The following is a 17,334-nucleotide window of genomic DNA, read 5'->3' on the forward strand; positions in this document are numbered from 1 at the left end:
GCCCATAGTGTAGCTCAATTTCCTGCATAGGTCTCACAGCGGACTGATACCGAAACGATAGCAAAGTCTGAAGTAGTATTCTTCCCCACAGTCATTCTAGTCACTCAAAATCTTTTTTGCTTACAACATAGACATTCACTTATGCGCACCATTGTTTATTGCTTGAGTCCCCTGGTAGACTATGGCCATGCAGGGCCCCTGTATCTTTGGGTGGTCATGTTTGGAGTACACCTTCAACTGCAAGGTAGACAGCTTGAGGCGGATTGTGGTGTTTGTTCACTACCGATGCAATGATAATTCCTAGAGGGATTTCTATCATCCCATGGGCTCAAAACCTTGCCTTATAATGGTTATTAGCGGGCGCCTCAGCGAATAGTCTCTGATCAAAACTCACGGCACCCATTCTACTGAATGACACTGCTTTGTGACTCCTTCAACTTAACCTTACACGAGAGCTTGCCATACAAAGGCTCTGTTGTGTAATAGCGGAAACGAGAAAGAGGCGTTCCTAGCTTAGCTGTATGAACAACGTGCCGCTAAAAGCAGGATTGTGATGAACGACTCACTACGCAATAGAGCAGCAGTACATATAAGGTAGCAGCAGCAGTAAACTTAACGAAAGTCGGTCTAGCATATCATAATTCTTTGAAAAAACCTACCTCTGGTTTTTGCGACAGTGTGCGTTGTAGCCGCATTCTGTGTGACATCCACAAGCCTTGCGGTCAATCGTGCCAACGCATAAGCGGTCCAGCTACATGAACGCAAAATTCTTCCTCCTTATGAAGCAGATTAAAAGCTTGTTACTGCATGCAATAATATTTTCCTCTTGTTCAATTGCCTTACTTCCTGGCGGAGATTTACGTGCTGCATTGGTATTTTTCCAGGAGCTTAAATTCAGAGAGCGTCTGCTGCACTCGTTTGGATTTCTCAAAGCAAGTTGCATACAAATATTCCGAAAATTCCTGGGCACTTAACAGGGCAAACAGGCCTTCAACTTTGACAATGCAAGGCATCAGCTGTGAGCACGCTGTCATATACAGTGTGCATCTCATCACGCCAACAGCAAGTTAGCATCTGCGAAAAACCTGAGTCTTGAATTCTCGAGAAGCGAAGGAATGCGTCGCCAAGTCAGTAGTGCGGGCATAATACCCTGTCACAAGCTGCAAAGCTTTTAGTTACATCTACCGCAAGTCTGGCATGCGCGACTATTACCTGTCAAAATCCACTGGCTACATGACGCGAATTTTTTGGCCGGATCAAAATATGCCGATAAGCTTTGGATACAAGGTGTAATTGTGCCTCACACAAGTAGTCTGAGTCCACGCGTCGTTCGTCCATGAATCGGGAGTGAGATCTTGTTACTCTTATCAGAGTTACATCTAGCGCAATGCTGTGAGTAATCCACGTGATTGGCCATAATCAGTAAAATTTCTTGTATGGTGGCATTCGGGCTTTTCTAAGCAGAGTATGAGACGCCATTTGATGCATCCGGTGAATGGAAAGTCTGTGGAGTTGGCAAGACTGTGCAGCAGCTTCTAACTCCTGTCTACTCTGTAGAGAAGCGCAGATCTCGCCCTACGTTATAGTCATGGCTTTATATACATATGGTAATTTCGACGGGGTTTCGTGAAGATCGCTAGCGTTGGTTACTGCCCTTAGGCAAACGACACTGCAATGTAGCTTTTCTCCACCACACATGGCTGGGGCTACTGCTGCTAGAGTCTGCACACTTAAATGGGAATCCATATATATCATACCGCATCATAAGATCATTGCCCAGATTAGGTTTACCAATGTTGTGGCATTGGTTTGAACTGTCCAGTACGGGCACGCAGCACGGATCCCACAGTGTAAAGCAACCTGAAGGCCAAAACCGCACTAAATCTTACAGTGACAACACGCCACATTTTACCATGCCGCTATAGATTCTAAAAACATCCAACGCAAAACGCTTTCTTCTTGGCTGGCTTTGGGTCAGCATGCGCAGCCACGCAGTCTCGATCCTCTCGAGAGCTCGCTAGCCAAGAGCCGCTACCGTGTCTACTGCGCATGTAGTTGGAAGTTCACAGGAGTAACTTAAGAGCAAAGAGAAAACTCTAAGAAAAGCGAGGCTTCATGAAGTGGTTGCGAGGCGTCAGAACAGAGGAGCTTTTTTTGTGCCCATACCAAGTTGGTCGGCAGCGATCACGAAGACAGCTAAGGGCCCACCTGATCGCCACCCTGCCCAACATCCACAAAAAATGACTGCATTTTAGGCTGTTTGGCACTGCATCAAGGCATTTATACATGGCGTTAAAGGATGTGGACTGTTTGGGGGTAAAACATCATTAAGTACGCTGCATTCGCTGTCGTCAGCGGTCTGAACGGCGCTCTGCTGAGGTACCGCCACGAAGTAACATCTTCACTTTCTTTTCCTCGATATTGCAAGGTGCTCACTTTATATGAACGTCATTGAATCCCCCTGTCCCCCAGTTGACAGCTTGTTGCCCTGCTTCAAGTGAGACTGGGTACTTTTAACAGCCGAAGCATCGACGCAGGAATCAGTAATATTGTAGACGTTCCAAATGCATCGTTGAAGCCAGAAAAAAAGCAGCTTTTGGTGCCTTCTTTGAATCTCATTTCAGGAGTTTCTTCCATGATGACGAGACCGACGATGGTTGTTGTCCAAAATCAATGCATGGGCTCGCCAACGTCGTGCCAAGCGTTTTCAACAACATTTCCCCCCTCGGATTCAAACGTTGCCGCGGCATCAGCATCCACTGCCAAGGGTTGCATCTCCCTCACATCAAGTCGGTCAACGGCATGTAGCAGACCGTGGTCGATGTGTCACCAAGAGGCTTCAGCACTGTTCACGCCCAACAAAGCAAGCCCAGAGGGCTCGTTGCCTCCGTACGTTGTACATGGGAGTCCAGCGCGGCTATGGAAAGACTCTGGGGGTCCCCCTGCACGGGACACAGGGGGCCATTTTCCTCACGGAAATTACATTTCCGCTGGGTCCTGTATTTCACCATACCTACCGGCTGAAGACACCAATGGAGCGTGCAGGACGCATATTGTCCAGCAAAAGTCCCTACATGGCAAATCTTTACCAATCACTTCTCATACGTCATACATTAAGGGGGATTCATCAGTAGTGGACAGGAGAGTAGTGCCAGACGAGGCTCCTGCCCCACCCATTCAGCGTGCTGAACCCCCCGTATTGTTTAGTACTTTCTTCGACAGGCTTCAGCTCGGTCAGATTGTTGCAGCAAAAGATAAAATCCTGCAAAATGTAAAGGGTCATAATACAGAAGGGTTGCCAAGCTTTGAACCGTCACCAAATTCCAGCAGGTCTGCGAATGGGTTAAGTCGTGTGGACACCACAATGCAGCTGTTGGGATCTGTTGACCTACGTGGTCTGTACCACCGCTATCAGAAGAGCACAGAAGGGCGCATCTCAATAAGCGACAGGGATACATCGGCATCACAAGGCACAGCAGAGCCATCACCTTCCGGATCTGATTCGGAGGCAGAGCCTCATGTGCCACAGGACAAGGTCTTCCGTACTGAAGCAGCAGCCAGGCTGGCTGAATCGCGATCATCAGCAAAGGCCCATTCTCTTGCAGTTCCGTCTGTGGGATTCCGCGTCATGGGCTTATGGCCAAAACATGCTGAACGACAGCACGCAACCTGTCGTCAGGTAGCAGCGAAGTCGGTAGCGCAGCCGAGGCAATCAAGGCCAACAACCCGCCGGATGTGCAGAATGACCTACCGGCGTAGAGGTGACGCAGTGAGCCCCTCTCCAGAGCTACCTCGTCAAATGCTTAGCGAAATCGCACCAGAAGGGTCGTACACGCACATGATTCCAGTGTCGGGAAATGGCAATATGAAAGGGCTCGTGACTTGTTCTCCTTATTCTTGGTCTAGCAAAGGGCGCTCCCAGGACAGCGTGTCGGCCCGTGTCATAGAGGGGATAAGCTACCGCTACTTTGTGTTTAACCTTCCTGAGAATGAGGTAATAAGCAATACCGATTTTACGCTAACCTCGTGCATTAGCCAGGGGAGCTTCGGCACTGTGTATAAGGCCGTCTGGAAGGGGGAGGTAGTGGCTGTGAAGCGGGCCCATGGCAAAATGACACTGGAGGCCATGCGATCTGTTGCAAGAGAGATAAACTCATACCGCATGGTTCGGCACCCCTTTATAGTCCGGTATCACGGAGTCTGTCTTGATGATAACTTTGTTGGTCTCGTCACTGAATATCTGGATGGGGGCAACATCTTTGATATTCTCTATGAGAACAAGGTGACCATTACTGCCGCTACACGGTTGAAGATGTGCAAGCAGCTTCTAGAGGCAGTCCATTTCTTGCACACAGAGAAACGCCTTGTCCACAGAGATCTCAAGACTGCTAATCTCGTTGTAGACCAAGAGGTAAGTACAGGTTTACCACAGGTAATCGTAGCCGCATATGCTCGCACCACTTGCCAGCTGCCAGAATATTTTCTGTATTACTTAGCATGGTTATTCCCTGCTGTTTCTTAAGCGGAGCACAGCCAGCAGAGGCGACCCCTGCTCGCGGTCAGCCTACAAATATGGCAGCTCGACCTTCTGATCTCCTTCTTTGTGGGCATCCCATTTTCTATGCAGTACAATATCCGCCTCTGCGACTTCGGTAAAACAAGACCACTAGAGCAATACGGAAAACTCAAACTGGAGGATAATGGTGGCTCGCCGCGCTATATGGCCCCGGAATGCTTTGTGGAAGGCAATTACGTTGATCACAAGGTCGATATTTGGGGCCTTGCGTGCTGTCTAATTGAAATGCTAGGGGGCCCTATACCTTTTGAGGACATCCATTCCAACGAAGGTAAGACTTACACTATCAAGCACGTCAGTTGACACACCAGGGAGAACCACGTGCCTTCTGCCCCAGAAATATCAGTTACAGAGGGAATAACTCACAGCACCAAGCACCGCGAATCCGTGTTTTTGCTGCGTAGGAGTAATACAAGCACTTCTGTACAAGCACCGCCGCCCTAATGTGCCCGCTTGGTTTCACCCAGCAGTCCGAGCAACGCTGGACACCTGCTTTAGTTGGAACCCGTGCGAACGTCCAGACACTAAGCACATCAGAAGTGTATTTGCCAAACTGACAGCAAGCGAGCTAAACAAATATGGCATGAACCACAAGAGAACTTGCAAATAAAGGGGCACGAGTACGCCTGCACAACACAGAACATGCTATAGAAGCCTTTGTACTCGACAAACTGTCCATGCCTCACTGGCTCTTTAGACCTCAAACAGTTTTTTTTGTTCGCTCGACTACGTCGGGTGAGCCCATTCCCCGGCAAATCACTAAGTAGCTCTAGTCGCAAAAATCCACTGTCGAAGTTCTAATCGCTGGAAATTGAATGCAAAGCCCTGGCTGTACCACCACCTACTCCGAGAGCAATAACGCTCGCTCCCCACTGGATGCGCACAACGTACTTCAGGCATTCGTGTATACTCTACACTCTAGCATCCCTAAAACTCACCAAAATTTGAAACTTCCCTAGCAGACCTTCCTGCTAAAGTAGCAGCCCCAATAACTCCAACCCTTCGTGCTCGTTGGGTGCTCGTGAATACTACAGCTGTATGGTCTGTTCCAGCGCCTCCGTACCAACGCATATTAGACAGCCTGTTTTGACGGCTCATAAAACAGAAACTCCACCTTCTCGACATACCCGTGAAGAGCACGGTTCCTACAGGAATAAATGTTAACCACTTGTTCCAGTCCTACGACCTAGTATACTCTAAGCCTCTATCAGGAGTAAACAAACACCCTAGTTTCGTCGTAGCGAGGGCGGAGCAACTTACACCAGCACCGGCGTTACCGTGATCTGTCGCAAAGCTAGTACCGAAACACTACATCGCTAACACAATGCGCATATCAAATCACCTCTACCCATTGTCCATTTAACTGCGATGCGTATGCTCTCATGAGTGGAGTTGGAAGGAACAAGGGAGGACAGCAGACTGAACGTTGAAGACCCCTTGATAGCTGTACTGAATAGACAGCGCTCCCCCCCGGCCCCGCGCTGCGTCACGTGAAGCACCATCCTCTGGACCACAATGCACGGACCAGACTGCCAACCCGCCAAGAAAGGGACCAACAATGTCACTTGAATCCCCACCGTCCCTCCACGCTGACGGCCCAGCGTTGTAGCGGACATCCCCTAGTCTCACGACTGTGGGGGATCCTCGCTTCGCATGCTCTCCCTTCAGCATTGCAAACCACATGTCTCTGCCCGGCTATCCTTCGTACTTCGTGCACAGTCAAATCCCGCTGCGCTTTGGTTGGGGAGTTAAACGACACGCAAGCGCAGGCCATCGCACACAAGTATATCGACCGTGTTGCGGCAGCACAATCCTTTTCTTTAAGCCGCGTCGCCAGTCATGTATCTCTTAGAAGCACTTGCGGTGCACAATGCTTGGTCCCGATTCATCATACTCCTCCTTGGTGATCCACATCTGTTGGAAGGTCGATAAAGACGAAAGAATGGAACCGCCAATCCAGACGGAGTACTTGCGTTCGGGGGGCGCAACAACCTTGATCTTCATCGTTGATGGAGCCAACGAGGTCAGCTCCTTGGTGAGACGCTCACCAATGCCCTCGTACATGGTTGTGCCACCAGAAAGTACAACGTTACCGTAGAGGTCCTTCCTGATATCGACGTCACACTTCATGATGGATTCGAAGGTGGTACGATGAACACCCGAAGCTTCCTTGCCCAGGAAGGAAGGCTGGAAAAGAGCCTCTGGGCAACGGAAGCGCTCGTTACCAACGGTTATGATATTGCCGTCGGGTAGCTCGTAGGACTTCTCGATATCACTAGAATCCTCGGCATTCTGCATAGAAGCACATATATTCACATGTTTAAACGCTTGCAGTTGTACACCCCAAGAACCAGCATGCAGAGCCATGACCGTATTAACATACAATGGAGCACCCACGAAAATCAATCGCGTGTCGCTAAGGGCGAGCACAACCCACCTTCATCTCCTCATCAAAGTCCAAGGCAATGTAGCAGAGCTTTTCCTTGATATCACGAACAATTTCCTTTTCAGCAGTGGTAGTGAAGCCATATCCGCGCTCGTGAAGGATGGTCATCATATACTCCGTCAGGTCACGGCCGGCAAGATCCAAGCGCATCATCGCGTGAGGAAGGGCATAACCCTCGTAGATGGGAACAGTGTGGGAAACTCCATCACCAGAATCCAACACAATACCCGTAGTACGACCAGATGAATAAAGGGAAAGAACGGCCTGGATGGCGACATACATCGCTGGAACGTTGAATGTTTCGAACATGATCTGAGTCATACGTTCTCGGTTAGCCTTGGGATTCAGAGGTGCCTCAGTCAGAAGAACTGGGTGCTCCTCAGGAGCAACACGCAGCTCGTTGTAGAATGTATGATGCCATATCTTCTCCATATCATCCCAATTGGTGACGATGCCGTGCTCGATGGGGTACTTAAGAGTAAGGATACCCCTCTTACTCTGGGCTTCATCACCCACATAGCAATCCTTTTCTTCCATCCCTACCATGATTCCAGGGTTCTTAGGACGGCCAACAATGGATGGGAACACTGCGCGTGGAGCATCGTCACCCGCAACTCCAGCCTTCACATTACCGGATCCGTTGTCCACAACGAGGGCCTGAACCTCCTCGTCTGCCATTTTCTTGAGAGAAAATTTAAAGTAGTGTAACGACTAGAGCACCGAGTAGGCGTCGACAATGACCTGTACAATTGCACAATGCACGCGCACAGAAATCGGGTGAGGAAAACCGCGCATCCACAGCAAGCCAATAGCCACACTGACAGGTACCGGAGAGAACAAACGCAGATAGCGAAAAATTTTTCTCGAAAGCTACAGATCCCCCAGTCTGATTCCTTGCTCACTGCAGTCTAGCCAGGAAAGCGCACACGAAGTGGGAAAGTCAGAGCAACCTCTATGAAAAAAACAGGCGTTTGGCTGGAACAGTGTTGTCGTGCACGCACCTGCAGCGCTAGTGCCCAGGGAAAAACAGATGTGCAAATGATGAAGGCGAAACCGTCAAAAAAAAGGGACCATTCCGCTACAAAAGTTTCGGATAGTTGGTGGAGGCAGGTGTGCCTGCGGAGCGCCGCTGGGCGGGCCAGAGGGGCTGGTGTGCTGCTGCCAGCCGAGCACACCAAACTGCCTGCGCTTGGCGGCACAGCCGGCTGGACAATGTGCTAGCCTGCTTTCGGCAATATAATACTAGGGGAGTACTGTAAAAAATGATTATTTTACCCGCAGTTCTTCCAAGACATATGCACCGTAGCTAACGCTCTGGAAGCAAACTTGCTTTGCGCACCGCAATAGCAAGACTGATGACTGCAGCGCTACCAGAGCCGTTCAGAGAAACCCTAGGGTACTATGTACAAGTAAAAATAAAGACCCACACTTCGTAAGGCTTACTTCTATTGATGTGGTGACTTCTGATTTATTGAATAAAGCTACGTATTCAAGGCTGGGGGACCGGTGTACTCGATGGCTGGCTAGCTTACAGGCAGCCACAGGTATGCTAGAGTTAGTGGTAGCCGCCTCGGTGCTGCATGCGGTAAATCCATCTCCTCTGGTAAGAGTTCACTGCTCTGTAGTGTAAATATCTTCTTGCAAATACTTTCGACTTCGTGTGAGTGTTAGTTCTATATACTCAAAGTATGTATATCTGGGGCCTTATTAAACGACTCAGCGAGGATGCAGTTAGAAGTGCAGCAATTTACACCAAACGTCAATGCTAGAAGCATTGGGCCAAGTGTGATTCGGTGCTTTGTACTAAATATGTAATATTCCACTTAAGGCCTCTGTAGAGCGTCTTTAACTCCAAACTCAGTACAACCCTGGTAGAATCTTGTTGAGTACTTCCCAAAAAGCTCCCTGCTTCCCGTGCCACTGCCCATCAGATCCCGACAGTGGGGGAGATGGTCAGCTTCAGTGTGCGTAGCTGCGTCCTTAACTCACTCCAAGCAATCACGGCTGCTTGTACAAAGCATCTAGCGCATACTAACGTAGAATCGCTTTTTTGTGTAGAGCTTCAGCCCAACAATGGGCTATGCCGCCCCCATGGGCAGCTGTTTCTCTGCCAGGCGATTTATGAACGAACATACGAATGAGTCAATCGTTTACTAACTTTTAGCTAAATGTGAGTAGTGTAGTAGAAAGCGTTTAAGTATAACTTCGCCCGCTACAATCAAAATATAACAACAGAGGGCCATCCAGGGTGCGCGTTATTTTCTTCCTTAGGCACTCTGATCACCCTCACTCACTTGCAGATATTAACTGGCGCACGACGAAACGTTTATTTATCTTGGATTGAAGTAGCTGTAGAAAATAGCCTTCAAGATGTGTGATAACCCAAATCAAGTAGTCAACGTTTCTCAGATTTTACATCTATCTAGTATACTAGAAGCTTCCTTAGTGTAGCCTGGCGCGCTGCATACGCTATGCAACACTCTTCCGCTGGTCTCCGTAAGGACACCCATAGCCACAACCTCATACACAAGTTAGATAGGGACTTTTTAATGTCGCTACCATTGATCTTTTCCCTCTTTATTGCCCTCACTTTACAGGGTCCCCGCATGAACGGAGAGTTGAACTCTCATAGTGAAATGACATTGAAAGTGCACCACTACCTGCCTAATTAGCGCTCTAGGGCTGGTTCCGAGCACAGACACCTAAAAAGCTAAAGGATCTGCATGCCCATCGTGGATCAAGCCCTTTAACCCGTAATCACGCCTACTGCATATGCATGCTCATTTATCGAATACGCTATAAATGATATCGTTGGGAAAGATGTGATTTCTGGCTTTCTAATAGCAGTGCCTATATCCCGTTCTCAGCCTGACAGTGAGATGTAGCTTCAACCCTACTCATAGTTAAGAATAAGCAAATAGAAGAAGCATATTTGTCACATAAGTGCTTGTGGCTGAAGTGGCACTGATGTCCACTGGGCCAATTTGGAGGCTAATCCTTCGAAGCCCCAACTTGCCCTCCAAAAGCTTATGCACAAAGGCGGACTTCGATGACAGAACAGTATTAAAAGAGCCTTTAGAGAGTTGGCTGTTTCCTTAAAGTACCAAATTGTCTTAAGCATAGAAGATTCTTGCTATTAGTGCTGGGGCCCGAACTGTGGGTTTGCACCAGCGGGTCCAGTGTGCATGAAAGTGGCATGGAGATTTCGTCGTTTGCACTACTTTTCAAAACAAAAAACAGATACTTCTTTTGAGAAATCGATTCTGTGTGAGGCTTCCAGGAGGTTTGAGCAGAGTGAACCTTAAGTTTAGAATGTGCACATGGCGGCACTCAGCCCGCATTAGGGACCCCAACATTTTGTCTAGGCTCAGGATAACACCGGAACACAAAGGCAAGCGCCATTCCAACGAACGATTGTCGTTCCACCTTTTGCCTATGAACTGATGTAGTAGAGTAGTAGATGAACTACTTGGCTTACAGATGAGATGCTCAAATACACGCCCAAGAGGAGTCGGAGGGCCGTTGAATGATTCCTGGGGAACGCAAACAAACTCGATAGTGGATGTAACACGAGGCCGCACATTTGGTAAAGGGGCATAACACATACCTATAAATAAGTCTTGAATTTTTCTTCTTCTTTATGATCTGCTATAGAAGAGCATGCAGTTGCAATAACCTTCACAGGGGGCCGAGGGCCCTTAGAGACTATGTACTTCCAAGACCTCTGGCTTTTTAGCTCCTGACGTGTACCGACAGCCTTAAGTCGCGACAAAGGGAGCTGGAAGAGCAGTTGTAGTGCTGGTTCACGATAAGTACAATCCCTTGAAGACTAGGTACAGAAATGACATGGAAACGGAACCGCATTCTGGCTCACGGTGGATAGCAGCTTTCAGCCTATTTAAACAGTGAGGACAAACGCATGAGCGGGGAAAGTAAGCAAATTAAAAAAGATAAAACATGAAATGTCTAGAACCAATTGCCGTTTACAGGCTGCGTACGGCCACAAAGCCAAAGCCCTTTACTTAGTAACCCTGCACGCATCGTCCTTGGATGACGGCTTGGTGGACCACTTAACTCAAAGAATTAAGCATCTAATTACTGAAAGAGTGCATAGCATTCATGTGCAATAGAAGCCCCAAAATTGTGTACGGCAATACGTGATTATCCCATACTGAAGTGAGCACCATGCATTACTCATCGTCACAGGTTGCAAGACAACGCATTGCACGAAAAATCAGGAGAGTTCGAGAGCGCATCCAGCTTCAGTTGCGTTTGCTGTGTGACTTGGACAATTAGTGCGTGGGGAGCATTCCGGCAACCAGAAAAATGCCTGCGATCTTGTTTTTTCGTAGCACTGTCGGACTGCAGCGAGTGGACCCACAGATCCTTCGTGTCTTGCCTACTAAATAAGTGAGCTACCACAAACCATTTCACGTTGCACATACCAGTCTGTCCCCTTGGCACTTCCGTAGGCGCTCATTGCGGATGCGTGTAGGCCCTATGGCTGGAAAAGGTCTTGGCTGTTCTCTAAGTTCCATTTATATCGCTAATTAATCGCGCTTCCACGGGATTTGAGCGAGTCCGCAGTACAACTTCAACCTCATATTCCGGTTGAATATCATCCACGTCCCTGAGTGGCCGGTTCCTGAGCCTCTAATTAAAGCATATCGAATGGGCGTAGGCAATCATGCTACATGAGACAAATGTAACATTAGAAATACTGCAGGAATGTGCAAGGAAATCGCGGTTCTCAGGCACAGTTGATATACTGCAAAATTTTGAACGCAAAACAATATGAGCCTGTGGTTTGGCTTTTTCGCGCGGCTCCATGTGGTGGCTGGATGCCCAAACCAGGTTTCCTCCAGAGGATTTCGTTCTTCGTTGAATCCTGTCTAGCTACCGCTTTTGCAGTGCATAGGCTCGCATCATATAAGCTGTTTCGCGGTCAAACCAGTTAGCGAAAGGCTGCTCCATGGGATGTAATCGTGTAGGCTGGAGCTGATCAACAATACCTAGATCCGTAGCATATCGATGCTCTCCCCTATTATGATTTCAAAGTGAGTAGTGCCTGCAAAACTATAAACTGTGCAGCTGTGTGCTAATCGTACCGCGAAAAGTACGGGATCCGATACCGATTCGTCAGATTGAGTGGATGTAAGCAGGAAACGATCTAGTGTGGGGTGCATACATTCTGTCGGGGCGTCAGATCGAGAGTACCTGACGCTTGAAAGAGCCTTGTGGATCGTTGGCGTGTGGCCAAAGGGCTTTGAGAGCTCTGAAACAGCTGCTCTGACAGCAGTACAGCTGGAACCCTAGACAAGATACTCGACCTTCCACCAAAAGATACAAAGTATAGGCCGCCACTGTATTAGTACAGGTGAGGATGGAGTGTGCCACTTTGCTAATGGTATTATCTACGAGGATAATAACTGCACCTAGCTCGTTGGCCGTACGGAGGTAGCAGCGATAAACCCCTGTGGCACTTGGGCCCATCGTCTGTCGGGAATTTGCAGAGATGAAACTAAACCACATGGATTCGTGAAGATGAAGCTTGCTGTTCTACAGCGTGGTCAGGATTTCATGCATTTTCTATCGTAGCTGCGTATGTCGTCGTAGCTCTCTGGCAAGTGTCACGTAGCTTTTGCTGATCCTGCGTGGCCTGCTGGAGTACGGGCATATGTTTGGTCTGTGACGTATTGGTGATGGAGTTTGTCCGATGGGACGCAGATGCGCCAGAGCCCCTTAGTGCAAGATATAAGCAATCTGTAAAGGAGCTAGAGCTTGTGATGCTTCCCTCAAGGCTTTGCTCTCTCTTTGTGCAATCTATTGGCTTGCGCTGCCTGGAGGGCGCTGTCTGAATGATCGTGCCCAAACTGATGTTAGCCTCCCCTCCTAATGAGGTGTTTGCCTGTTAACTGGTCAAATGAAAGAAAGGGTATCAGGAGCGTGCGTCAGCGAACACGTTAGTGCTACCAAGTTTCCATTCGATGCTTGGATCTTGAATGCTTTTGAAAAAGCAGAACTATTCTCCGTGCGCGTCTCGGTAATTTCAGCCCCATAAGAGACTGCAGCGCCCGTGGCTTCGTGTAAGCAGTAATTGTAGGACCCACAAGTACGACATCCAAATATTAAAGACCCGCACGAGGGTTTTTGTCATCATTGGTGACTGTGCACCGTTTTCTGGTAACAGATATCTTGGTACTCGTTAAAACTAGCGACTTCCCATCTTTCCCTAGCATTACACCAAATGTGTATCTTAAAGTGTCTGTCCAAAGAACATAACGGTTGTCAGGAAAAAAAGCCTGCACGGCTGTGAAAAAAACAAGACATCGCTTTGAAGGCCTTCACAGCTGCACTACGCCTCTCAGTGCACTGGCCCTGCAAATATATGCTATTAGTTTACATCACTCAGGACCTGCTTCATTCAGGTGTCGCTGTGAAATTCTTCTGGCAGCTACGACCCTGTATCCGAGGCAGCTAATTGCGGAGTTTCCAGAACAGCACTTCTCGCTTTTGGGGCTCATTTATTGGGCTTAGCGAAGCTTCAGCACTTTGTGCAACACCCTAGCGGGAGGCGCTTCTTTTGTATTGTAGATCAGAACGCCATGTACGTAAACGATCACTCCTATGTCGAAGTGGTAAAAAACATACAATGAACTATCACTAGAAGTGTGCCGCTCCTCTCAAACCAAAGGCATAACCTTGAGCTTTTGATTCATATACAGGCACAGATTGCAATGTTATACTGGGCCACGGGTACAAAACGTATGTACATGGTTTATTTCCGTGATGCATGCCAAGCAGCGTGATAATCTTCGCACCGTGCAGCATTTTTTAGATTGTGCGTAGGGTGTACTCGGAGAAAGTCGTCAAGGCACTAAATCCCTTGTAGGTAAGTATCATAGGGTATTATTGGTAACGGAATACATCATCTTTCTTGGTAAGGATAATGAATGACGCGGCAGGAGTAGAGGACGTAAAATTTACCCACTTCTTATCCTTTAGGTCCCGCAGGAGGATGTTCTGTGCTTCAACCTTTTTCTGCTGTAGCCGATTGATGGTAATTCAATCGTTACAGAGTCATTCTTATGAGCTTTTAATGGGTTTTGAAGGCTTTGTATCCGGGAGCCGGACGTACGAGGATTGCCACATCTGCTAGACGTGCACAAGTATCTAAAGGTGTGCTGCGACTCTATGCTCTTCACCCGCTGCTCGCCGGGCATCAGTTGCTGCAGTCTTGGTCGTACTGCTGTTGAAATTCTTGCATGTCAGCTAGGGGACTGTAGTCCCGTTCCAGACCTGCTGGTTCCGCTCTATAAAGCCCCAGATGCTTCATTCCATCCATAGACTACCAGCACCGATAATCATTTTATGCGGCACTCGGGTGCACAGAAAGTCTTTTAAAAGTGGAGGTCCTCTGCTGAGGGCGCAACAACCGTAGCAACATGGAACACAACAAAGTCATCCCCAGCAGCGTCTGAAAGCCGATGCCTGAATTGCGCTCGATATTTTCCAACGTTTTCTCTGCAAACGGCTCGGCGAGAGAAAGCAGCCAGTTGGTTCCTGTGTCAAATATTGTTGAACCTGTTGCCACTCTACCGTGGCGCTGCGCGCCAGATTCGACCTTTGCCACTCACACCAAGCGATAGGCACGAAGACGTGTACCCATTGATCAACTACGCAGCGCATCTCCACCATGATAAAGCGTGAAGCTCTTGTTTTTGTGTCTGTGTCACGTGTACTGCACTGTCAAATCCCGCCTCGAACATTGTTCGGCGTCTACAGCTCCGTGCTGGTTGGCGTCTTCAATCGTGCATGCCCAGCTCTTCGCCCTTACGTCGCGCCGCACGACACAATTCGTGTTCGTCTTACCTCGAGTCATCAGTCTGCTTCATATACTGCTCCTTAGCCTGCTCCACGTGCTCCTCTTGTTTTTGCTCCCACTTAATATTCTCCTCCTCCATGCGAAGTCTTGTGCTGTGTTTTGCATGTTCCCGGTGCTTATGTGTGAGCTCTTTATCACTTAGTCTCTCTTCGGATATTGCACTTCCTTATGTGACCATCTTCCACTCCTCGGTAGACGTCTTTAAGGTCACACAACGTCAAATTTTAACCTCCGCAGTAGCTTTCCCTTCTGCATAGTGAACATCTGGTTCATATCTGTAAGCGTCTCCAACGGCTTTGCAGTTTGTGTTTGGCATGAAGCAGCGGGTCCAGAGGTGGCTTACTGTGGCTTCTATTGGTGTCACCCCTAAGTCCAGCCCTGAGCATTTCCTAGGCCGGCGTTGTCGAGCTTTGTAGATCATCAATCGTCTTATTTTGACCACAAATCATGGTCATCTTCAATTATTGTCTATATGGCGGCTGACTTGATAGTCTCGGCTTCAATCTGCGCGTTCGTTTTGCCAATTTTTTTTTAGCCAATAATCTTCATTGCCACAATATAGGGCCACTCTGACCTTGCTTCCACGTATGCCTTTTGAGTTGTTAATGCGGTTGTTCAGGCCAGGGTCTTCTCGTAGTCTTGCCTGCCGCTGTGTTTGTTGAGATACTCTCTTTATATTTATCTGACTATTCACGACTAGTACGAACGCCTCCCGAATCAGGATTTAATTCAAAAGGTACAATAGTTTACTGCGGGTATGCTTGGACGCCAAATCGCAGCCGACATTAGATCAAAAAGTATTTGGATTCATTTGTTTTCCACATGTTTACGGCACATAAGGACGCATTAGCCTCAGATAACGATACCTTATAGCTACGCTGCTGGCCTATACCAACATTGCAAATAACACCTGGGGCACATCAGCTAACTTTGAACGTGACAGCCACAATTACCTTCCCCTCAATCTTAACCGTGCCTTTTCCTGACTAGGTCACCTACAATCTACGGTGAACGAGATGCAGGAAAACTAACGGGAACCCAAGCTTCCAAGTAGCCTCATACAGCCCTCCAAAGCGCACCTCCTTTTTATTGTGACAGAATGGGTAATACTGTCCGGAGCTGCAAGCTCATGCAACGCCCCAAATACTCAAAGTATGGAACTGGGTCCATCGGAAGCAGGCTACTTGGTGAGCAGATAAAGCGTATAATGGAGGCGGACAACCTTCTATGTTGAGGCCGCCAGGCAGTGAAGGGGGCTGCACTGGAGAGAACCAAAGTTGGGGACCGCTTAGGATCCATCTTCATATTGATGGTCGGGTTGCTAGCACCAAGTGACACTTAATGCAAATTAGGTCGGCCATCAGAGAGGAGGCCGAAAAAGTGCAATCTACCTGTTTTCAGTCGTTAGCGCAGTCCCTGAGCTCAGATTTGCGAAAGGGCAGCAAAATGCAAGGAATGGCAACGCTACTGCAGCTACATGGTACCTCGGAATTGTGTCCTCTTAGTGTGGAACGCGACATTTACGTTGGATCTCTTCACCATGATTAATTCTTAAGGATTTCATTGATAATTACAAAAAGGCGCGCGTGCGGCTACAGCTGTGCTCTGTGGAGGTTGGTTTACCAGGAAGCCCGAGCTGCAGATTCTGATATGCTAAGCTGCATCAATTTCCTCTACGGTGCTTGGAGTAGGGTCAGGGCCTCAAGAAAGTGAGGCAGGGTCTCCATTCGAAAGGCTCAGCAGCCCAGTAGAAGACGGTTCTGAGCATACATCCTGTGCTACTGGCTGTGTACTAGGGAATCCTATTGAGCTCTCAGACGCGGAACAGCAGGAGTGCGCAAATATAAGGAGAGAGTTCGCGGTGCGCTAAATAGTGACTAGCTGCAATCAGGATGGCCATCTACTGGAACTCCAGCGTGCTGTATTGAGCTAATCCAGGTGGGCCCCAAAGTACATTCTGCTGTATCGGGAGACCCCACTACATGAAGAGGAGATAGAGGCTGGGCGGATGATCTGCTGAGAAACGCAAGCTACAGGAATAGACCAGCATTTTTGGGCAGAGCCCGGTGCAAATGCCGAAGAAGGGCAGATGGCGCATGTGCTTTGCCTTGAAACCCCTTAGCAAGATCAGTGAATGACTCATTTTGACGAATCACTCGACGAAATACACCGACTGACGGTCAACTCAACATGTGATGTCACAGACGCCTTCGTGCAATTTACCATTACCCATGATGGCCGGCACGAAACAGCTTTCCATAGTCGCACTCGCAAGCTCGACTATATTTGTACGCCGTTTCAACTTGTTGATGTTTTGGCTGAGCAGTAGCATCAAGTTAATGGGGGTTTTGGTGAGCTGATGAAAAGGGAGTGGATGGCTTGCCGCATGCACGACGTCATGCTCTTTGGCCGAAAGATTTAAAACCC

General features: G+C 48.4%; 2 protein-coding genes across 2 annotated transcripts; one reads left to right on the forward strand and one right to left on the reverse strand.

The window, feature by feature from the left end:
* Positions 1–2,635: 2,635 nt before the first annotated feature.
* On the forward strand, positions 2,636–5,186 carry LOC34620361 (mitogen-activated protein kinase kinase kinase 3). The gene is made up of 3 exons (XM_026334174.1): positions 2,636–4,411; positions 4,628–4,847; positions 4,981–5,186. The coding sequence occupies exons 1-3, from the start codon at positions 2,636–2,638 to the stop codon at positions 5,184–5,186; spliced, it is 2,202 nt and encodes a 733-aa protein (XP_026189959.1).
* Positions 5,187–6,424: 1,238 nt separating this feature from the next.
* Positions 6,425–7,700, reverse strand: LOC34620362 (actin). Its single transcript, XM_022733618.1, has 2 exons — positions 7,014–7,700; positions 6,425–6,868 (listed from the first exon to the last, which is right to left on the reverse strand). Exons 1-2 carry the CDS (start codon positions 7,698–7,700, stop codon positions 6,425–6,427), a joined length of 1,131 nt encoding a protein of 376 aa, XP_022588625.1.
* Positions 7,701–17,334: the final 9,634 nt, after the last annotated feature.

This window comes from Cyclospora cayetanensis, unplaced genomic scaffold, assembly GCF_002999335.1.
Source record: "Cyclospora cayetanensis isolate NF1_C8 unplaced genomic scaffold, CcayRef3 CcayRef3_contig_38, whole genome shotgun sequence".
Classification (NCBI taxonomy): domain Eukaryota; phylum Apicomplexa; class Conoidasida; order Eucoccidiorida; family Eimeriidae; genus Cyclospora; species Cyclospora cayetanensis.